The sequence below is a fragment of the Bidens hawaiensis genome, unplaced genomic scaffold (genome assembly GCF_021521415.1).
Source record: "Bidens hawaiensis isolate Kalapana, Puna unplaced genomic scaffold, B.hawaiensis_p1.1 tig00014098_1, whole genome shotgun sequence".
Classification (NCBI taxonomy): domain Eukaryota; kingdom Viridiplantae; phylum Streptophyta; class Magnoliopsida; order Asterales; family Asteraceae; genus Bidens; species Bidens hawaiensis.
This window is the reverse complement of record NW_027492213.1, coordinates 126,231-149,514: the sequence shown is the minus strand read 5'-3', so window position 1 is coordinate 149,514 and position 23,284 is coordinate 126,231. Positions and strand designations below refer to the sequence as shown.

Sequence of the window (23,284 nt, the reverse complement as noted above, 5' to 3'; positions counted from 1 at the left end):
CTGTGCCAAAATCTAGATACATTATTAGTCAGGTGCATGGATACAGACTTGACTTGTTGAACTGGTGAACCAAAACAATGGGTATATTGGATTTCAATAACATTTTTCTTTTAATAATTAAAATACATTTTATTACTTTACGTGCATTGTATTTTCTTTAATTCAAGTTTAATATTTTGTTACTATTGTAAATTCTTGTAAATTTGTAAGATACTTCCGTATTTAGTTTATAAATTATCTATGGGTGAAAAAAATGTATTCAATCGTTTCAAACTTAAAAGTAATTAAAATCAAAGTAATGTTATTAAAAGCCAAAGTGATAAATACAATAATAGCGTTAAATCATTAATGATAGTTCTAACTTCTGTCTAGTTCTATTGAAACCAAAAACTAATCAATTGTTAAGGTCACTTAATTATTTTGCCTAATTCTTTTTCCCTTGATGATCTTCAGCTAAGGTTTCTTCAAGTGTCTGGGATACGATGCACCTTCCCGAAGTGTATAACTTCTCTTGTACGGTAGGACATGTGAGCAAAGCTTGAAGTTCCAACCCGAGTCCCTACACAATTACACACATAATGTCGACTTTTTAGAACAGGTTCGAGTCAAACAGCAATAATTTGAACTTTGAAGCACTCATCAATATCATATAAAACTTTGTAAAGTTCCAATTTTACCCTTATTATTTCTTGATTAACAACCTAAGCCCCTTAGTTTTGTTCACATACCAAAACAAAGAAACAAATAATTAAGTAGTGAATTAGTAAATTAATTACCGGAGATGAGGGCATGAGTTGCAAAACACCAACTTGAGCTTGCAAGAACTTAATATACTTAAAAGCTGCCTGAAACATCTCCGCCGTGGTCATCCGATGACCGCCGGGAACGAGTTTTCCCAGCTCGGATGTCTTCTCACTTATCTTCCTTCGGCGTATCCTCGCCGCCATGCTCTGCGCTGACACCCGCGCACCATTCCTCTTCATTTCCACACTCCTGTCCTCACCATGAACATCATTAAACCCTACTCCACCGCCGTATGACGTCAGCACTGCACCAGAAGAGCCTCCACCGTCGTACATATCCGGCAACGGCGGTAGTTCCGGCTGCATGGTCTCCATGGAGCATGCATCATTAGCAACTGGATATGACGGATATGAATAATAATCCGGCTGCATCCAACATCATAAACATAATGCATTATTATTATTATTAAAATTAGTATTATTTTAATTAAAAACAAAGATAAATAAATCATGATACATATTTATAACTAATAAAAAAAAATCAAGATACGTTGTTATTATTATTCTTATTCTTCTTATTATTATTATTATATTTTTTTTACATTCCGTGACCACACAAAAAATCGTACACTAGCTCAACTACAACATTATACCGGTCATATAACAATTTTCGCAAATATCATAGGAGTTGTGTGGTGTCACATGGCCTTTATGATAGCGTGGAAAAAAATCATATGATCCGTGTGATTATTAGTAGTCATATAAATCATTTCTTTGACAGTCAACAAGACATACGAAACGTATGATTTGCCTCTCATACGACTCATTAATTATTATTAAAAACAAAGAAAAAGCATGCATATAGGATACATAATTATTATTAATTACAAACAAAGAATAAAAATACGATACATGATGAATATTATTGGGTTTACCTGATTCACTAGAAAGAATTCTCCACCATCATATGCATCAGGAACAATTGGAACATCTGAATAATATTCGTGATTGAAGGTGAATGATTGAGTAAGGTCTGGTAAAGGTGGCGGTGATGGTGAATAAGATGATGATAAAGTGGGGTAATTGATAGGGTTATGAAACTGGAGATTATTATTGTTTGAGAAGCCATCGCTGAAGCTTGGAGAGTGATGGTTGAAGTAGGCATTATCAGAAAGTGTAAAGTTGCCATGAAAAGGTAAGAGCTGATGATCTGGCGGTGGTGGAACGGCGGAGTTGAGGTAGAATGTTGGCCAGTTGGAGTAGAAGCTTTGAGCCGCCATTGACAATGAAATGAATTGAAACAGCTGTTGTGTTGTGGAAGAACAGTGGACCTCAGCTTAATTGTGTTATATAATGGGTTAACGGTTGTGAACGTGGGGGAATCGGTCAATAGGGTTTGGTTTAATTGACCTCCTAGTCATCAGGAGATATTTGAGGTTATTTTCATTTAACAGCCTTGTATTATGATAAATGACAATTTGGTTTCTGCACTGTATAAACTAACAATGATGTTAATTAATTTAATAAAAACATTAGGCAAAGATAAAACTATTAGGTGTATTGTAACTTTACCTTTTAAAAAATTTAACCATTTTGATATTCTAATTATTAAAAATGAATTTGGGATAGTAAAGGTTTCTGTAAAGTCTGAACTCACTTATGTTATATATATAAAAGTATAAATTTAACAATACATAAAGAAAGAGAACTACATGATGTTATATTTCACTTGGTTTGTGTGTGAAGAAACACTAATTGACCCCGGGCAGATTACGGATAATCTGGGGGTTAAGTAGATGTTTCTCACGAGGGTTTGGTCCGGCAAAGATGGTTATTCTTCTGATGACCTGCAAAACAGACACCGTGAGCTCGTCACTGAGAAGGGGGGGTCCCTCCTTGTGACCACCCTCCGGCGTGAGAATCAGACTAGATTGCTCTTGAATATAAGTGTATATTAAGAGAAATGACTAGAGCAGATATCAGATAATATATGAAGATATAAGATAATGATACCGTTCCAAGGTGTTGGAGTATTTATAGCCGAAGGTAGGTGTCCAAGAAGGTACAGCCGGCTGTATAATATTCCTTTTCTACCAACTGTGGGCTACGCACGTGCCGTGCTGGTGGTTGGTGGGTAGGCAGCGGCTGATAGTGACATGGCCGGCTGTGTACTATTCCTTTTCCACCAACTGCAGGCTATGTACGTGCCACGACAAGGGTTGGTGAGTAGGCAGCGGCTGATAGTGACATTAAGTACTAGAGCGTGCTGCTCGTCGTACTGTTGTCAGTGAGCTGTCGCAGCTTTGGTCAGATCTTTTGTCTATACCTTGGCAGGTATAGTACAAAAGGTCCTCCAGTAGCGTACGGACCGGCTCATTTGGGCGGGAGAATTCCCGGCTTGCTCATTCCCTCTTCAGGTGACATTACTGAATTATTTGAGAGTTAGTGCCTTGTGCGTGTAGCCTTGCTGTTAGTGCGGGTAGCCTTCCCTGATGGCTAGTATCCGCAGCTGCGGAAACAGGCGGAGTACGTCACAATTGGGAGGCTTTTCCTGCGGGAACAGCTTGCGTACTACGCGTAAGGACGTCATCTCTCTGAGCATGGTTGGTCCTGCGGATCCAGTTGGTCTTTGCGCAGACGTCCCTCTTTAAGGTTGAGTCTTGCGAGTTCAACTGCGCAGACGTCCCTCTTCGAGGTGAGTCTTGCGGGTCCAACTGCGCAGACGTCCCTGTTTAAGGTGAGTCTTGCGGGTCCAACCGCGCAGACGTCCCTGTTCAAGGTGAGTCTTGCGGGTCCAACTGGGCTCTGCTGGGACCTACCTCTTCAAGTCCCCCCCAGTCCAATGTTCTTCTCATGAATTGTTAATAAGTGAGGTGAACTTTTGGACTTAAGCAAGGGGTTTTGAAAAGGGTTTAGTTTTAAGGTTTTCCATGGGGTTTCTTCCCGCGAAAGTCCTAATGTCACGTGCAGAAATTCCCGACTTTTCTGCTTGATCTTTGGGTATGATGCGGGTAGGTCTGTAACCTCCTCGCAAGTCAGGAGCGTTGAGTTCCATTTTGTAGATTCTCCATGAGGTTTTGGTAGTTTTAAACATAGTGATCAATTATGTTAAACCAATTCCATCTTGGAGCTTCAAACAATCTAGTTCTCAACGTTCCCGCTATGCGGAGATGTTATTTCCGTTTCCGCAAGCATGGCCCAGAAGATCCTTCTTGGTTTCAATTCCCTGCGAGTGCTAAGTATGTGAAGGGTTTTGCCTTGACACTGTACCCACACTCGTCTTATAGTTACTTTACTTCCAAGGTATTGTTGGCTTCAATTCCCTGCAGGTGCTAAGTGTGTGAAGGGTTTTGCCTTGACACTGTACCCGCACCTGTCTTATAGTTACTTGGTTGCCAAGGTATTCTTGGCTTCAATTCCCTGCAGGTGCTAAGTATGTGAAGGGTTTTGTCTTGACACTGTACCCGCACCTGTCTTATAGTTACTTGGTTGCCAAGGTAAGGGGGTATAGTCCCGCTTACTTTTGAATCTTTTTGAATTTTTTTTGAAATTCGAAGAGTTGGTGAAAGGATAAGAACAGTCTAACCGTTGAAGGGACGTCAGCGTGGTCTGACGGTTTCTTCTGACAGTTTCAGGACGTGCATGAAGTTATGGTGACGTGACGGTATATGGTCATTCCAGACGCTTTTTCAGGCGCGTGGGCGCGAGTTTTCGGGCGCGTGAGCGCGAAGTTTACGGCGCGCGTCCTGTCAACAGCTGTTGCCAGCTTGCTTTTTCCACGTGTCATAGTTTCATTGCACCTGCGCTTTTCCGTCTCTCCCGCATTAAATTCATCGCATTCATTGCGATGAGTATATAAAGGGAGGAGAGGATGCATCTCAACTCACAGTTTCACTTCATCTTCTAAGCGATTTCCGGCGAACTCTAACTTTCGTCGAGCATTCTCCTGAAATCGTTCTTCTTTCCATCCTTCGAAACATGTCTTCCATTCGTGATCCTGAGGCTATTGTCGAGGAGTCCGACGTGTACATCGAGAACCCGACGTCTTACAAGGACGATAAGAGTACTGCTGGGGAGTGCCAGTGTGCTCTTTCCGTCGACGTTTATCGGTACATCGTCAGGAAGTTCATGCTCGAGCCTTTCGAGCCTAAGTTTCCTGAGCCTCATCAGATGGTGTACGATGCACCCAAGGGCAAGATAGGGGTGTGTGCTGCATTCTTCATCTATGGGAATCTCAAGTTCCCATTGACGAAGTTTGTGTACCGTGTTTTGGAGAGACACGGTGTACATTTGACGGAGGTGCACCCGATGGCGATCGCAAAGGTTCGCCACTTTGAATTTTTGTGCCACATTCTGGGCGTTGAGCCCCGCGTCGACCGCCTGATGACCTTCTACTCCTGGAGGTGCATCCAGGGTTGGTATACCTTGATCACCCGGATCAAAGGTTTGAAGATCTGTGCTACCGAGCGCAGTCTTCGGTCTTGGAAGCGGGAGTTCTTCTATATATCCGCTCGCGTCGTCCCCATAGCGATGACGTTCAAGAACGGGAGAGCTCTCCCGAACCTTCACGCCTCCAACTACCAGGAGGCGGAATGGCTTACCAAGATCTCCCGGATCCAGACTCCGGTTTACCGCTTTGCGGAGTCTGGGATGGTGATGTTTGGGATGAGCCGGGTATGGAAGGATGCTGGGGCAGAGGCGCCACAGATTCCCATCGTCCTCGAATACGGTTTGAACTCTATCCCTTACGGTATGCTTCATATCTTTTTGCTGATTTAGGGTTTTTCTTCTAACTGCTTTTCTGTTTATTTTCAGAGGGGAACAATTTGCAGTCACTTCTGCAACCGCGTGAGAGCGGTGGTCCCGCTCGGCTGGGTACTCGTGCTCTCGACGAGAACGAGTTGCCCATCCTGGAGCAAACGGCGGATCGGTTTGTGGAGGTCTACCCGCCGGGCCACGAGATTCTGAGCGCCAGGCGGCCAGGTAAGGGACACTTTAACCCTCGCCCTCTCAATGCTCAAACCTCTGCTGGAATTCCTCTAATTTTGTCATCTTCTGATGAGGAATCCACAGATGGTCCTTTCTTCGTGAGGAAGAAGAAAGCTGCCGGCGTGAAGGGCAAGGCGAAGGTTGCCTCCACTGCCGATCAGGGGAACCGGTCTGAGTCGGATATCGAAAGTGAGGAAGCGGCGGGGAACCCTGGTGGTGGTGAGACAACTATTTCGGAGGTTGAGACAGCTGTCACCTCCGATCCGCCCAGTACAACGACGGTGACCGGCGTGAAGAGGCCGGCTCCATCGGGTTCGTCCCCGCCTGTCAGAACCTTCAAGCTCAAGAAAACTCGTAAGTGTAAATTAATCTTACCCGCAATTCTTTCCGCCATTGTTTTTAATATCGTCTTCATGCAGGCGTGGATGCTACCGCATTCCAGAGTGGAGCGGGGATGAGCGTCTCTCGACCCATGACGGTAGGTTTGGTCAACCTACCCGAGGCGATGACCCAGGCGGCCGCGCCTGTTTCAAGTGTTGGTTCAGTTGCTCACCCGGTTGAGGCAACTGTTCCAATTGTGACGTCATCTCCGCCGGCTGTCAGTGCTATCTTCACTGCATCCTTCACTGAGCCGGCGGTGATTTTTTCTGCGGGCTCCTCCGCAGCGGCGGCCACGGTTGTGAGTTCACCTCCCGTGAGTTCACCTCCGATGGTCTCTACCGCGGCGGCTTCAACCGTGCCTCCGGCACCGGTGACTACCTCGTCTCCGGCCGGTTCAGCAGGTTTGTTTGGGGCTTCTAGCTAATCTCTGCCTCCTTCCCATCTGCCTGACCTCTTGGATGGATATCCCTTAGGTTCGGGTGATGGGTTCGGCGGCTACCGGCCTGTTGTCGACCCTACAGGTGCGTAGGGTTATTTTGGCCTCTTTTTTTTATATCATCTTTTCCTAACTGTTTTTTGTTTTTACAGTGTCGGATTCCAATGAGGTGTATGTTCCACGGTGGAACATCCGCCGGGGAACAAACCTTCGGACGGCTGTGGACTGCGTCGAGTGGGCGCGTCACGCGGCCCCAAGTGGCGCGTTGGGGGAAGCCATGTCTAGCTACTAGGAGGGTAGGCTGACAAATGAGCTTCGGATTCTCCTTGCCCGGATGCAGTCGCGCGTCGAGTTGCTTTGTCGTGAAAACGACAAGTTAAAGGCGACGCGTATCCAAGAAGTGGCTCAGGCGCGGGCCATCCGGGAGGAGAACAGGAGACTTTCCGCCGTTGCTACGGAGAAGGAAAAGGTCTTCAAGGCCCTCGAGGTTGAAGTTCAGGCCCGTCTCGAGGCTCGTTCCAAGGCTACCCAAGCTGTTAACGAACAGCTTAGGTTGGCTAAGGAAACTGCGCGGAACGCGACCGAGAGGGCCACCAAAGCTGAAGCTGTTGCTGAGCCTCTGCGCGCTGAGAATGAGGAGCTTAAAGCCAAACTAGAGAGGCTCCAGCAGTCTCATGATGCCTTGGCCATGGAAGACGCCAAAAAGCTCCAAGAGATCTTGGATCAGAGGGGTATGCTTGACCACACTGAGCGTAAGCTAAAGGGCGTTGAAGAGGCTGCTGCTAAGGAAGTGTTGCTTGCCAACCTTAACAAAAATGAAGCCGAACGCGCCCGTAACCAAGCTCAAGCTGCCCTCCAGGAGGCTCTGATCACCAAGGAATGGCTTCTACGAGAAGCGTTGTCGCAGGTGCATAGCTTCATAATATCTTTACGCTTTTCTTTGTACTTAGAAAAGGTTTTGATACTTTGTATTTTTCCTTGTAGGTTGTGCATCGGATCTTCACGAACACATCTTATGACGATGCCATGAGCGCAGCCCTCAACGCTTCCCATGAGGATGGGGAAAAGGCTGGTTTCTTGCTTGGTCTGGGGTTTGTTGAGAAGGGCATCCCGCCTTCCAACTTCCCTCTTTTTGACGTAGACACTGAAGCTGCCTATGACTAAGCAGTGAACCAGTATGCTGCCTTCCCGCATCCGGTGGTGGAGAAGGTGAACGAAATTGCTGCTGCTGATGATGGGCTAACCATTCTCAAGACTTTCCTTGAACCGCCACAGCCAACTGATGGTGCGGGTACAAGTGGGTTTGGAGGGAGTGGTCCTGAAGTTTGAACCTTGAGATCCCTTCCCATCGTTAGGATAGATTTATATTTCTGTAGGCGGGTAGATACCCGGCCATTCTTGTAATGTTTGAATTTTTTACGAAATATAAATGTTTGTGCGGGTAGGACCGCCAATTTCACTGGATGACTTGCTTTATAAACGTTATATGACTTGCTCATGCATATTATAGCTTAATTTGGCAATTGTTTTGCCGCATAAACAATATATGATTCGCTCGTGCATACTTTACTTTAACTTAGCAATTTTCCAAGTGTTTTGAATAAGTTAACCGTTCGACGCGCGGTTGTCAATAGGTTAGTGTTCAGTTTCCTCTATCATGATTGTGCGGGTAGGACCGTCACTTTCATTTAGTGGGATGACCAATCTTCACCTATAACTGACCTGCGTGAAGGTTTGCCGTTTTTTGTGTTTATGCGGGTTTTGCCGCCGTCCACACGCAACGACTTCCCCACTTATTTATGCGGTGAATACCGGCATCAGTGTTTTGAATAAGTTAAACCTTTCAACGCGCGGTTGTCAATAGGTTAATGTTCAGTTTCCTCTATCATGATTGTGCTGGTAGGACCTTCACTTTCATTTAGTGGGATGACCAAACTTTACCTATAACTGACCTGCGTGAAGGTTGTCCTTATTTCTTAGAAATTTTTGCCGTTTTTTGTGTTTATGCGGGTTTTGCAGCCGTCCACACACGCAACGACTTTTTTTCACACTTATTTATGCGGTGAATACCGGCATATCAGTGTGGAAAGGTTCACAAGTATAAATGTAAGACCATCAGCGTCAATGTGGTAAGGAGAATCATTTCCATTAGAAGTGGCTCTGGGCCTTTTCTTTACAAGTTTGGAATTGATCTACATGCAACCTGTGTAATTGAACTCCCTTCCATGTTCTTGGGATGGGGGTGTCATCGAGCCTTTCGAGCCGATATTCACCTGGTTCGGAATCTCGTTGTTTACGCAGTATGTAGTCTCCAACATTGAAGCTGCAGTTTCATTCGTGTTTTCCCCAACTGGGGTTCTACACGCATTAGCCTGCTCAGCGTTCATTACGCCACGAGGTGCGTGAGTTTCCCATCTCTGACAAATGCTTCGACGATGTCCTTCAAGTCTAAGCATTCCTCGGTGGTGTGGCCTCTTGTCCTGTGGAAGTCACAGAATTTGCTTTGATCAGCGTTTGGACGCTGTCGGATAATTGGAGCCTTTGGCCATGAGAGCCTCTCGGTGGCGAATATCTCGGTGACGCTTTTGGTGAGTGGCGTCCATCTGGAGTTCCGGTTCGCCGACTGCATGTTATCCTTTCCGCCTAACCGAGGGTGCGAGCCGGATGAGGTGTCAAAGTTTACCCTTGACTGCCAAATGCCTAGCTTCCTCTTTTTGTTTAGTCGGGCAGTAAGGACGTTGTTTTCTCTTGTTTTCTGAGTGTAGAGGTTTGTGCTCTGGGGAAGATCTCTACCCAGTTGCTTTTCCGTTTCCGCGAAACGTTTAGCTACTGTCATGATTGCATCTCATGTGGATGGCATGCCGTTTTTACCCGTCAATGTGTGGATAAGCTCTGGGTATTCGGCGCCTTGGATGAAAGCTGCGCGAACAAGATCTTCGCTAATAGTGCCCAGACTTAGCTTCTTTGAATTGAAGCGTGTGATGAAGTCTAGTAAAGACTCATCTTCCTCTCGGATGCAGTTGAGGATTGTCCATTGCTCTTCGGTATACTTTCTTTGTTGACTGAAGTGTTGGCTGAACTTCTGTTGGAAGTCTGCCCAATCGTAGATGTTGTGGACCGGTAGACGGTCAAACCACGCTCTAGCCGCGCCAACCAGCGTCATCTGGAACATATAACACCACGTGGGTTCCGTCCAGTTGTTGACGGTTGCCCCCGTTATGAATCTGTTCAAATGATCGTCTGGGTCGGATATACCATCATAAGTGCCGATGTTGGACATCTGTTTGGCACTTCTCGGGGCGATTGCTTCCGCAATGTCCCTTGCAAACTTGGACGTTCCCGCATTTGCAGCAGTTGGTCTAAAGGTTTTGGAGAAGTCACGTGGGTTTCCCCCCGCGTTCCTTGGTTTGAAGGTTTCTTCGAAATTCCTTCTCGGTTGGAAGTCCGTTTCCTTACGCTTCCCTTTCGCCCTATGGCGAGGGTTTGCGTCGGTGTCGGATTCCTCCCGATCATAGTCCGAGTACTCGCACTCACTGCTCATGTTGAGCTGTTGTCGAGTGCTTCCAAATTCGTCAGCCTGTTGGATGGAACGTAAGCGTTCGTCCAACTCAGCTTGGAATTTCTTCTGACGTGCTTCCGCCCACGCTTTAACTTGTTCAAGTGTTTGGCGGGGGAGCCTCGTCTGTTGTCTTTCCACCTGGGTATTAATGAATCCCAGGGGATGATTGTTTACTGCACTTGCCCCGGCTTGGGTAACCGGGGTAGTGTTCGTAAAATTTACTGCACTTGCCCCGGCTTGGGTAACCGGGGTAGTGTTCGTAAAATTTACTGCACTTGCCCCGGCTTGAGTAACCGGGGTAGTGTTCGTAAAATTTGTGTACTCGCCGGTGTTCCTCCCAGTAGCTGGGGTTGTGATTACCGGGGTTTCTTGGTCACTCGCTGGCCTCGGGACCGGAGTAACGTTAACCATCTTTCCAGAAGTTTTGAAAAACTGAAAAAGAATTAGTTCTAGTTTTTATGCACGGATGGCGCCAATGAAGAAACACTAATTGACCCCCGGGCAGATTACGGATAATCTGGGGGTTAAGTAGATGTTTCCCACGAGGGTTTGGTCCGGCAAAGATGGTTATTCTTCTGATGACCTGCAAAACAGACACCGTGAGCTCGTCACTGAGAAGGGGGGGTCCCTTTTTGTAACCACACTCCGGCGTGAGAATCAGACTAGATTGCTCTTGAATATAAGTGTATATTAAGAGAAATGACTATAGCAGATATCAGATAATATATGAAGATATAAGATAATGATACCGTTCCAAGGTGTTGGAGTATTTATAGCCGAAGGTAGGTGTCCAAGAAGGTACAGCCGGCTGTATAATATTCCTTTTCTACCAACTGTGGGCTACGCACGTGCCGTGCTGGTGGTTGGTGGGTAGGCAGCGGCTGATAGTGACATGGCCGGCTGTGTACTATTCCTTTTCCACCAACTGCAGGCTATGTACGTGCCACGACAAGGGTTGGTGAGTAGGCAGCGGCTGATAGTGACATTAAGTACTAGAGCGTGCTGCTCGTCGTACTGTTGTCAGTGAGCTGTCGCAGCTTTGGTCAAAAATTTTTTGTCCATACCTTGGCAGGTATAGTACAAAAGGTCCTCCAGTTGCGTACGGACTGGCTCATTTGGGCGGGAGAATTCCCGGCTTGCTCATTCCCTCTTCAGGTGACATTACTGAATTATTTGAGAGTTAGTGCCTTGTGCGTGTAGCCTTGCTGTTAGTGCGGGTAGCCTTCCCTGATGGCTAGTATCCGCAGCTGCGGGAACAGGCGGAGTACGTCACCATTGGGAGGCTTTTCCTGCGGGAACAGCTTGCGTACTGCGCGTAAGGACGCCATCTCTCTGAGCATGGTTGGTCCTGCGGATCCAGTTGGTCTTTGCGCAGACGTCCCTCTTTAAGGTTGAGTATTGCGAGTTCAACTGCGCAGACGTCCCTCTTCGAGGTGAGTCTTGCGGGTCCAACTGCGCAGACGTCCCTGTTTAAGGTGAGTCTTGCGGGTCCAACCGCGCAGACGTCCCTGTTCAAGGTGAGTCTTGCGGGTCCAACTGGGCTCTGCTGGGACCTACCTCTTCAGTGTGGTTTAATAAACAAAACTTATGCTTTTTTACGTGTTTTTAATGATTTGACTAAAAATGGGAAGGTGCAAAAGTGAAAATCATGTAATTAGATCACCGTTTTTTACCTTTCTCTCGGGGGTCATATAATTCCGGCCTTCTTAATCTCAACAGGCTTGTTAAATTTTTATGAAATTTTGCGAAATAAAGTGACTATGCAAGAATTAAATTGGTCAAAACGTACCCTAATTAGCTAGTCTACTCAATTATTTTAACCGGTAATTATATATAGACGTCGGCCCACTTTATCTTTAGAAATTTGCTCTAAAATTTCGAAAACCTATATATTAGATAAGTTTAAAATGAGTGGAAATTATAAAGTATTTTCTATTTTCTTTAATTTGGTGCCGTGCATTCTTAGGAATAAAAAGATAATATCGTTATATATATAAAGTAACATTATTAACATCAAACGTACGTTTATTCTAATTAAAAAACATCAAACGTTTATTTGAGGATTAGGAAAAGAGAAGGAGCTAATTAAAAGATCACATGCTTTTTTTATGCAAAGTATAATAGCTCCAGTTTATTATTTATGGTCGTCATGTTCTCATGCAATTGTTACCATGCAAATGAATTTGGTTCAGAAATGCTAAATAAGTGAATTTAGTCAAAGTATCTTATTTTGAGATCACACCTCCATGAAATATCTGTGAACGTGTTTTATCCATACAATGTTTTAGTAATATCGTTAACCAATCACAATTATATTCTTGCACTACTCAGGACATATATACTAGAACTGTTATAACAAAATATTAAAAGATAAAAAAAGTTATTTGATTAATTCAATAATCACCTGTCACATGTAGTAACTAATAAGGGAGAGTTATCCGTGTCGTGCTTGACCTAGTGTCATCTTACCTTCAATTTCATGCTGACCTTCAACACTTTTTCTTGGTAAATTAACAATTAGTGATGTTTGTGAGGATACATAGATTATATCTTATGAACTAGTATTATAACTCAACTTTAAATCTTTTGTTCTAATTTAAAAAGTAAGTTATGTTGATAACAGTCTAACACAAACATTTATATGTTTATTTAATAACAAAATCACAAAAGGGTTGTCAAAGCAAATGAAAGTAACTAATTAAATAATAATTAAACGAAATGATACCTAAAAATCGAAGAGGTTGTTTTCGTAAAATGCCGAATAAGTTGGATCAGTTAAAAACGAGGGAAATGGCTTGGTCAATAATTGTCATCCTTACGTTACTTGTAGGAGTTACTTACTTGTAGAACCTCCAATTATGATCAACTACTGGACACCCATTAACCCCACGTATTATCTTACTTGTGGTAAAGTCCTCTTAGTTATGTACTTATGTTGTTTAGCAAAAATATTTTTCTAGTTATTAAGAACAACTGATAAACGGGTGTTTTTTTTACTATAATCCAAAAACTTGATTTTCCAAATTAACCCTGATTGTTGGTTCACCGGTTCTACCGACAATCTAAAACGTTGGTTTAACAATAATGGAAGATGCAAACAACAATTGTTCTGATTTATGGTTTTTTGAAAATGTGACAAATTTATAGCACTCAATATTAACTTATTTATCTGTTTTAAAGGAATGTCTGATTAAAAAAAAACAGTTTCACTAGATTTATGGTTTTTTGAAAATGTGACAAATTTATAGCACTCAATATTAACTTATTTATCTGTTTTAAAGGAATGTCTGATTAAAAAAAAACAGTTTCACTAAACTTGTTTAGTGAAACTGATTATTATAAATAATTTAAGCATAAGTGCATAACTAACTATCATTACAATTTTCATAGATTCTTAATTTGCTATGTGAATCACAATAAACAATTTGTAAATAGACAACCAATTTACTAATCCTAACAGTTTGCAATTATTTTATATCTTTTTACCAATTTTATCATTGCTTGTACTTGTAGGAAGAGGAGTGGAAATATTTTTCAAGATGATTGATACGAAAGTGATCTAAAAATTATTATGCTAGTATTTGGATAAACTAAATAGAACCAATTGGGCTAGACAATGATCCATACTTAAATGGGCCGAAATTCGTGATAAACGGGTATAACTTTCACAAGTAAAACTTTTAACATTTTCATAGTTTCACGTGCATGAACCTCGATGGTTCTATTACATAAAATTCCGAAAATATTATTTTGTGACCGATATGTAACTATAAATTTTAGTTTGCCTTTTTTTTCCCACCATTTTGTGACCGTAATTTGAATTTGCATTATAAATTATTTACTTTCACTATTTTCGAATTTTATGCGAATTGAAATGGTCGCATATTATGCAATCCCGTTGGTGGAAGTTGCTAACTTTATGACAGTTGTGATTTGTATTGTAAATAAGTTGTTAAATTTGCGCCCTGTTGCAAATGCCAATTTGCTTAGACGTGAAAGGCAATTGTGATCTAGATTGCGTGAGCTTGAGGTTGATGGGCTGTGGTTTGCCCATCGGTGTTTAGCGGTGTGTCTTGATTAAGTTGGATGCTGACTATTTCCTTATTTCACTATTGTACACAAAATGTTGATGAGTGATGACTACGAATTAATAAAGTTAAGTAGGGAAGAAGCACAATGCAAGTGACCAACACATGGCGTCTAATATTAGGCATGCATTCATGAATATGGGGTCATGATTGGTGGTAACTAAACTCGGTCAAAATGTAAGGTTAAACATGTAGAAGGTTGGTTTTGGGTGTATGGTGTAATATTATTATTTTGAATTCAAGGTTAAGTATCGTTGATACCATTTAATCCAAAACTTGCAAGGTCTCTTTTCAGGTTCGGTCATGCATGTGTTAGCTGATAGATTTAGGAGATTGGACGTAATCAAAACAAAACAAAACTATTGTGGTTTAGGGCATCCATTGTACCGGGAAAACTTTGTGAGCCATATCATCTTAAAAATGCTCACACACCATTACGAGTGGGTGTTTATGAGACGTTTTTGTGCGTACTTGTCGAGGAAAAACATGTGGGATGCATGCATGTAGATCATTCTTTTTAATTTTTAGCCCGTCGAACTATTATACATAATATTTTTCTTTTTGATTTTTATCTCTTTAAAAATTTTTCATGTGAAAGCGTTATACACTTAAAGTTCAAAACATTTTTAAAGTTAAACCTACTTTGACAATAATATGACGAAACGTTTTACACTTTTTAATGAAATTATTACGAATAGCTTATAAACAAAAGGTTTCACTTGCTTATTATATATACATATATATAGCGTTATTAATATATTATCACAAAACAAAATTAGTAAAGCAAATATGTTGCATTTCTCATACAAAGAAATGCAAGATAAGATTCCTCCAAGATCGCAAACTGGAATGGATAAGACACCGACTCACCGTCAAGGCACGTAACCATGACACGCGTCGACCTAATAACACGTCTCACCATGACTACCCATCTCACATTCCACTCTATATATTCTACATACCTCCATGCACCTCTCGACCAAAGCAAATCAACTGTTCACAACCTCTTTCAAAGAAAAAAAACACTTCTAATTAACTTCCAATCACTTCAACAATGTCGTCCCAAGACCAGCAGTTCAAAGCCAGCGAGTTCAAAGGTCGAGCCGAGGAGAAGACCGGCCAGATGATGGGAAACATTGAAGACAAAACACAACAAGGAAGAGACAACACTTCCAGCATGACCGGCTCCGCATGGGACAAGACCAAAGAGTCGGCCCAAGCGGCGAGAGACAAGGCGGGGCAGATGGGTCAAGCTACTAGGGACAGGGCGTCGGATATGGCTCAGTTCACTAAAGAAACGGCGCAATCGGGTAAGGAAAAGACGGGTGGGGTGATGCAGAGGACGGGTGAGAAAGTGAAGGATATGGCGCAAGGTGCGGCGGATGCGGTGAAGGGTACTTTTGGAATGGGGGGGAATGATGATGAAGAGGAGGAGATTGGTGGCGTTGGTGGCGGTGTCGGTGGTAGGAACACCACCACCACCACTGCCACCAGGAGGACTACTCTTGATTAGATGTTTTAATTATGGTGGTTTAAGTGATGTGGTGTGGTTTGGTTATCGTTTGTTGTTTTTGTGTATTATGCGTGTTTTTAGTTGTCGATTTTGTGTTTTAGAACAAACATGATCGGCTAGTTGTGTTGTCACCTTTGTAATAGTCCAATGTACACTGCTAACAAATTGGTATATCAATTTCCTATACCCATCTTCTTTACATAATATGGTACGTGGTGGTGTTGTGAACTATACCTTAGGCACTTCTAAGAAAATGACCAAAGTGGCGATTAAAATGACTAAAATGCCCCGGTCACATAAATTCCTTGACTAACCCAAACTAGTACCTAAAATGGTCCTTTCTTAAAACGGACTAAAATGCACCATTTGATCACATAAATTCAAAATGCACCGGGCAATAAATTCCTTGACTAACCCCAAACTAAACAAGACCTAAAATAGTCCCTTTCTAAACGGAAGGATCCATCATATTTTAGCATCATAATAGTTCTTAACGGATCCATCATAATAAAACTATTGAATTTCATCATAATAAACGGATCCATCATAAGAGAACTAGTTCTAAACGGATCCATCATCATAGAATTGACATTCAACAGATATAGATATGAACATATAATAGAACTAGTTCTAAACGGATTCATCATAAATAGAACTGACATTCGACAGATATAGATATGAATATGAACATAATAGAACTAGTTCTAAACGGATCCATCATAATAAAACTGACATTCGACAGATATAGATATGAACGACAGATATAGATATGAACGTCAGATATATCTGACGTCCTTCCATTTTTAACCAACCATATCTTTAAAACATATATACTTAAAACGGTCGGGTCTGACCGTTAGTTTTGGCGTTAAACAAGATTTATTCCTTCGGTGCTTACACATATTCTGTTGGGCATTCATATATACTCAGTCAACCAACAGATCTATTCTGACGGCCTTTATATCTGCTCCGTCGACCAACATATCTATTCTGACAGTGACATCCTTCACATCTATTTCGCCGGAGCCAAAACTAACGGTTGGTTTTTTTAGAAAACGATTGGGGCCTGACCGTTTAAGTGTATGCGTATCAGGATGTGGTTGATTCATAAAATGGAAGGGTGTAAGATAGATCTGTAGCTCTGTCGGACGTCAATTTTATTATGATAGATTCTTCCATTTAAACAATGAACATTTTGGGTTTTATTTAGTTTGATGGGTTTCAAGAAATTTGTATTGCCACATGATCATTCATTTTAGTCATTTTCCCCTGCCTCTAATGGCCATTCAGATATTATTATATTATTATATTTATATAATAAATAAGAAGTTTGGCAACGTTGGACAACGATTTGTATGCTTGGCATGTTTTGGTTGGGCTACATAACTTATATTGTTTTTTTTTTCTGTTTTATATTGTTTACTGACTCACCGCCGCAACACCCGGAACGATAAAGCTCCGGCTTTACTAACAACCGGGTTTTACTAGCGTGTTTGTTTTAATTTCGGTACCGTAATGAACGTAACTAAAACCGACCGAATTTGCGTTGACTCACCGCCGTAACGCCCACGACTGATAACGCTCGGGTTTTATCAACGTATGGTTTTATCGATTCATCACCCCAACTTCCAACACCGACAACGGTCGGATTTTATCAACGTATGGGTTTTATCGATTCATCACCCCAACTTCCGACACTGACAACGGTCAGGTTTTACAGGCCGAGTAAATGTCGTTTTAAATATTTTATTTGTTTATTAATTTGAAGAACTTTTTTCTTAGGTTTCAACGCTTGGTTTTACCAACATTGCTTATACCGTAACGAACGTAATTGATATTGATCGAATTCGCGTCGACTCACTATCGTAACACAACTGGTTCATAAACAGCCCCGACCTGGCCCGGCGCAACGCGCAGGGTACAGAAACTAGTTATCTAATAATTTATAAGTTTGGCGACACAACCACGTGATTGGTCCACGTTTCCTCACTTGGTTGGTCGTCTTTTTTTTATTTATATTTTGTTTTTAAGTTGGAAAACGCGGGTTTGCTATACCATTCTATACCATCAAATGACTCCGGTCGAATTCGTGTCAGCTTGCGGTTGCAACACGTTTTTTTGCCGCTAATTTTTATTTGTCCGTCCATTCCGGACGAATCCTCGTCAGTTCGTGGTCACAACATACGTGTATTTGTGGTTTTTAGTGCGGTCTTTTTTATATATATAAATATGTTAATTTGTTGTATTTAGAGTGTGGACGAATTAACTTATTGCGTTATTTTCGATGTCGAAACCTGATACCGACCGAACTCGTGTCAGTTCACCACCACGACACATGGTTTTTTTTGTACGATTTAGCGCCGACAACGTCGATTCTGACCGAATACGCGTTAGTTAGCAAGCGCAATACGTGAGTTCTTTATCACGTTTTTTTTGTTCGTCATTCCAGAATAAACAAAATCGTATCATTTCGTAACTGCAACGCGTGTATTTTTTTTTGTAGCCGCATCTTTTTTATATTTTAAATATGTTAAATTGTTGTATTTAGGTGTGAAAGAATTTATGTTTTACCTTACTTTCGAAACCATAACCGTATACCAACCGAACTTTCATCAATTCGCAACCACAGTGCGTATTTTTGTTATGTTATGTAACGTCCGACTTTCAGAAATAATAAATAAAGTAATATTTAAATGAACGTTGTTATTTAAACTCCGTATAGTAAGTAAATAAATTAAAATTAGAGAATGTAGGCTTAAATGGGTATGGACTTAACAAAAAAACATAGACATAGTAAATTAATGGGCCTAAGGTCCATGAGGTAAGGGTATAAGTACCCCATGAATCTTTCCTAAAACCCTAGATCTCATAATTTCACACATTTCCATTTTTACCAACACACTCTAAAACACACACATAAATACTCTCTTCATTTCGGCTCTAAATCCGAGAAAGAAAGAAGTCGTTGGTGTTAGAGCATCGTAACGAGTAAGAAATACACCAAGATTCGGTCGTGTACGAGAAGCCGATTCAAACCGGTTCGTCTAAGGTACGTTTCATAACGAAAAGCTTGTTCATTTAGGTTCGGTTTGTATAAGGGATTCAAGATCTAGCTAAACCGGGCATTATAAATCAATAAAGGTTCAAGCTTTATCCAAAACGAGCTAGATCTTGGTTGAGTGTAGCGAAGAAACAATAATAATAGTGATATGATGAAAGCGCGGCGGCATATGTTAACAATCATAATAATAATAATAATAATAATAATAATAATAATAGAGTTAAGGAATATATATTAATAATAGAAGAAACAAGCTGCGCATGTTACAGAAATAATAATATTAATATTATTATTATTGTAACTACATCAGTGGCATGGATGTTGAAACATATAATAATAAAAGTAATGATAATGATAATAAATGAAGGTAGTATGCAGCAAGAAACAATATCTATATATAAACAAGTTGAATGAAAAATCCTACCCAAGCATTCTAGTTCAGTGGTTAAGTGGTTGCTTTAAGCGCGAGAGGTCGCGGGTTCGAATCCCAGCTCTCGCGCGAAATTTGTTTTTATGCGAAGTAGGCTATGCGAAATGGGTCAAGCGAAAAAGTCCAAGCGAAGCGAACTGCGGATTCATATGATGCGAACTGAGTCATGCTATGTTAACTGGGCCATTCCTAGTTAATCTAAGATAATCCAACAAAATAAACCAAACCAACCAACTTCGTTATCTCCGTATAACCCGATATAATTTAAGATAAATAATTAATTAAAGAAAAGAAATATATTTGTGTATATATATATATATATAATTAAAAGAAAGGTATATATATACACACACTCTCAAGGGCACTGGACCCTTATACATACACACTCACAATAATAGGTTAAAGGAAAGGAGCATGTATTAATGAAGAAGGGAAATATATATATATATATAAATGGGAGGATATGAACGCAAAATGAAGACCGTCGTTAAATAAAGTTATTTCGATAGCCCCAAACAAACGAGCCTAGCTTATCAAGTACGCTAGATTAATAAATACAAATCTAATCATCGAGGTGAGTTCTAGCCCCTTTTATGTGTTATGTTTTCGGGGCTGTGTGCATACTACGATGTGTTTAGATTTATACACTTAACTAAAATGGTAAGTGTATATTAGATATATGTTTGTGTATGAATGTGAATGTTATGGAATGATTAATTAGTATGCATGTAATGCTATATTAGTTATGATTGAAGGAATTAGAAGGAAATGAAATGAAGTTAGAATGGTATGGTATGTTAGAGGGCACCAGGCCCTAATAATAACCGAGGTATGTAGGGTATTGGACCCTTATAATATCCAAGGTAAGTAGGCACTGGACTCTGAGGAGATCCAAGGTATGAAGGACACCAGATCCTTATAATTCCGAGGTATGTAGGGCAATGGACCCTTATAATATCCAAGGTAAGTGAGGACCGGATCTTTATAGTATTCGAGGTATGTTGTTAGTAAAAAGTATGAAAGTATGAATGTATGTATGTATGTACGTATGTATGATTGAATGATAAACGAACGAGTAAGTATCAATACGTATCTTCGGACGGTATTAGTAAGTAAGTGAATGTAATGTACGTTAATTAACTAAAACTCACTCAGTGTAGCTGACTTTTAGTATGCACGCATGCAAGTAGAATGAGACAAGTTGCTTGATGAGGACACGTGGCAATAAGAGGAAGACTGGCATCACCATGAAGAAGACACCCGTGTCGTTTTATGTTTTATGTGTTATGTTTAAAACTTACGTTGTGTTATTTTAAGACAATATGGTTATGTTATGAATGAATGAATGACTTTTATTTCTGCGAAATGTTTTAATTAACTCTGATTTTACGAATTATGTGAATGAGTAAATCCAACCATCGAGAAAGTAGTGTTCCCTGGTCGGGGGCCTTACATGTTAATTTGTTGTTTTTGGATGTTAACAAAGTTTTTTTGGGGTTTGTTTTTGGTTTCGTTTTCCGTTCGAATTCACATCGACTCACAGTCGCACCGGACGACTTGATAAGTTGTACGAGTATGATTGTCAATAACATCAACCCGGCGCAACGCGTTGGGAATCTATCTAGTTTGTGATATTTTGTAACTATTACTCGACAAGGGGTTTGACTACACGTATATATTGTTAATCATTTTTTAGTTTTATGTTTTTAAATTTATTTTCAGTATTATTTTTATAAGTTAAATAATAAAAACTTATAAATTTAAAGAAATTAATACAGTTGTTTGGATTCATGTGCTAGATTTTTAGAAGAATTTTTGCTAGAGTATTTTTAGAATATTTATTGAAAATTCAGAAGAGTTTTAGAAGAACTTTGTGCTAGAGTATTTTTAGAAGAATTTTTGCTAAGAGTATATTTGAAGAAAATTTTTAAAACTTTAGATAAGTTTGTATTTTTTGAAAATTTTAGAAGAATTTGTGTAGTAGAAAAGAGTTTTTCGGTGGAGTGAGTTTAGAAAATTTTAAGGGGGACAAAGTAAGTAAAGAAATTATATTTTATTGAATATTTTTTTTTTATAATGGAAAACATCTTCCATTTGACACTTTAATTTAGTTTGCAACGGTGCTATTAATACAATTTTTTAATTTAGTTTGCAACGGTCACTACTATTAATATAAATTGAATCTCAGTACTCTATAGTTACGTGATCACGGTCACCTATTTTTCCTCACGTCTTGATCATTTGGTTTGTCATTGTGTAAGGGATTCATGATGGCATGACCAAATATCATCGTGGGCCACCTGTTTTTCCTCATGTCTTGATCTTTTGGTCTATGCCATTGTGGAATGGTTTCATGATGACATGACCAAGGATGATCATATGATGGTTAAGTTTCATTACACAACATTATAAAATAATAGTTGTTTAGCCTGTACTATTGGACTAACATTGGCTTGATTCACACCTACAAAAGGTAAGTAGATATTTCTATCTTCATGTGTTACACTATTACTTCATCCGTCATGTGGATATTTATAATCACAGAAACTAACAAAGAGGCACATTATAATTTTATTGTGCACGGACATCGAGTGGACATTTATAATCGTATAAATTAATAAAAAGGTGCATTTATATATACTATTTTGGGACAATGAGCATGTAGGTATTATTAAAAAAAAAAATACCACAAAACAAAAAAAAGAAAGATAATTTTATGGTGGTGCCAGATCTATCTACAACTTAGGTAACATGTGTACAATTGTGGTAGTTGAACGACGACATATATTCAGTCATCTTACCTTACGAGACCAACTTGTTATGCAATCAATCTTATTCAAACATATTGCATATATATTTGCTGTCTTGCAGTCAGATAGTACCGTGTCTCGATTTTTCCGCCCATGATAACCGTTGTCAAGTCATTCATAGCCCCAATTTACCTAGATAACTCAAATAAGTAGGGTATCGTATATACAAGAGGCGTGTAGCTAGCTAGTATTACACATTTCGCTTGATTGTGAAAAGTATGAACACAAAGATTGATTGCCGATCCTAGCTTGCCAAACTGCCATCTCGTTTCTTTGGGCCATTAAGAATTTCTTTGTGGGCCACATCAAAATAATATCTTTTATGATAATAATGATGTAATTTTAAAACGACATCAAAATATATATTTTATGCAAAAGAGACCAGACCCAGCCCATTACTTGTAACGAGCATATATTTGTTCCAAACTCTGCAATACTTCTTCACTTGAAGGTCTATCCTTGGGTTTGTTTGCAACACATCTTAATGCCAACGCAATACATTCCAAAGCACCTTGTAAGGGGTAGTTGTGTTCAAGACGTGGATCCATTATTTTCTTCAAATTTCTTCTACTTGATTGGATTGAACTTGCCCAATCCACTAAGCTCTGCTGCTCTTCAGGTCGCCTGCCATCCAATGCCCTTCGGCCGGTTATACTTACCAACAACACAACTCCAAAACCATAAATGTCACTCTTTGTAGTCAGATGCCCTGTAAAATTGAAAGGTACTTAGGAATACAAATTTATGATATTCTAAGTTTATAATTATCCTTTTGTTCTTTGCACCTGATTCCAAAATGAGGAATTCACTTTTGCATTAGTGAAATTGAAATTGGATTTTCTATTGAAAATAAACCATAGTTCATGTAAAATTACAGACTTTTAGACAACAACACCAATGATATTTTAATTTTTATTAATAAAAATGCACTTTCTTATCATTTAGTTCATTCACTAATGTCGTCATGCGGTCATGCCAATATATCACCTCTACATCACTTTTACATAATATAGTAACATACCGGTCAAGATATACTCCGGGGCTGCATAACCATATGTTCCCATAACTCTTGTAGTAACATGTGTTTCTCCGGTTTCAGGGCCATATTTCACCAATCCAAAATCCCCTAGTTTTGCATTAAAATCCTAGAATAAGAAAGAGTCAAATAATTGGTTAACTTGGCATAAAAAAAGATCTCAAAAGTGGTTTGATCACCATTATTAGTAATAGTTAAGAGCTTAAGAGTACTTCATCCAGTAATATATCACCGCTTT

At 40.4% G+C, this 23,284-nt stretch overlaps 2 protein-coding genes across 2 annotated transcripts; one reads left to right on the top strand and one right to left on the bottom strand.

Moving 5' to 3' along the window:
• Positions 1 to 424: 424 nt before the first annotated feature.
• Positions 425 to 2,023, bottom strand: LOC143545898 (uncharacterized). The gene is made up of 3 exons (XM_077037687.1): positions 1,679 to 2,023; positions 777 to 1,169; positions 425 to 559 (listed from the first exon to the last, which is right to left on the bottom strand). Exons 1-3 carry the CDS (start codon positions 2,021 to 2,023, stop codon positions 425 to 427), a joined length of 873 nt encoding a protein of 290 aa, XP_076893802.1.
• A 13,169-nt stretch (positions 2,024 to 15,192) lies between these two features.
• On the top strand, positions 15,193 to 15,709 carry LOC143545897 (uncharacterized). Its single transcript, XM_077037686.1, has one exon. It carries the CDS (start codon positions 15,251 to 15,253, stop codon positions 15,707 to 15,709), a length of 459 nt encoding a protein of 152 aa, XP_076893801.1. The 5' UTR covers positions 15,193 to 15,250.
• The last annotated feature ends 7,575 nt before the right edge of the window (positions 15,710 to 23,284 follow it).

Excerpts from the sequence above, each read along its gene's own strand:
- LOC143545898 (XM_077037687.1), bottom strand. The coding sequence starts at position 2,023 with ATGGCGGCTCAAAGCTTCTACTCCAACTGGCCAACATTCTACCTCAAC. Across the intron at positions 1,170-1,678 it reads AATTCTTTCTAGTGAATCAG|CCGGATTATTATTCATATCC; the intron begins GTAAACCCAATA and ends TGTTGGATGCAG. Across the intron at positions 560-776 it reads AACTCATGCCCTCATCTCCG|GGACTCGGGTTGGAACTTCA; the intron begins GTAATTAATTTA and ends GTAATTGTGTAG.
- LOC143545897 (XM_077037686.1), top strand. The coding sequence starts at position 15,251 with ATGTCGTCCCAAGACCAGCAGTTCAAAGCCAGCGAGTTCAAAGGTCGA.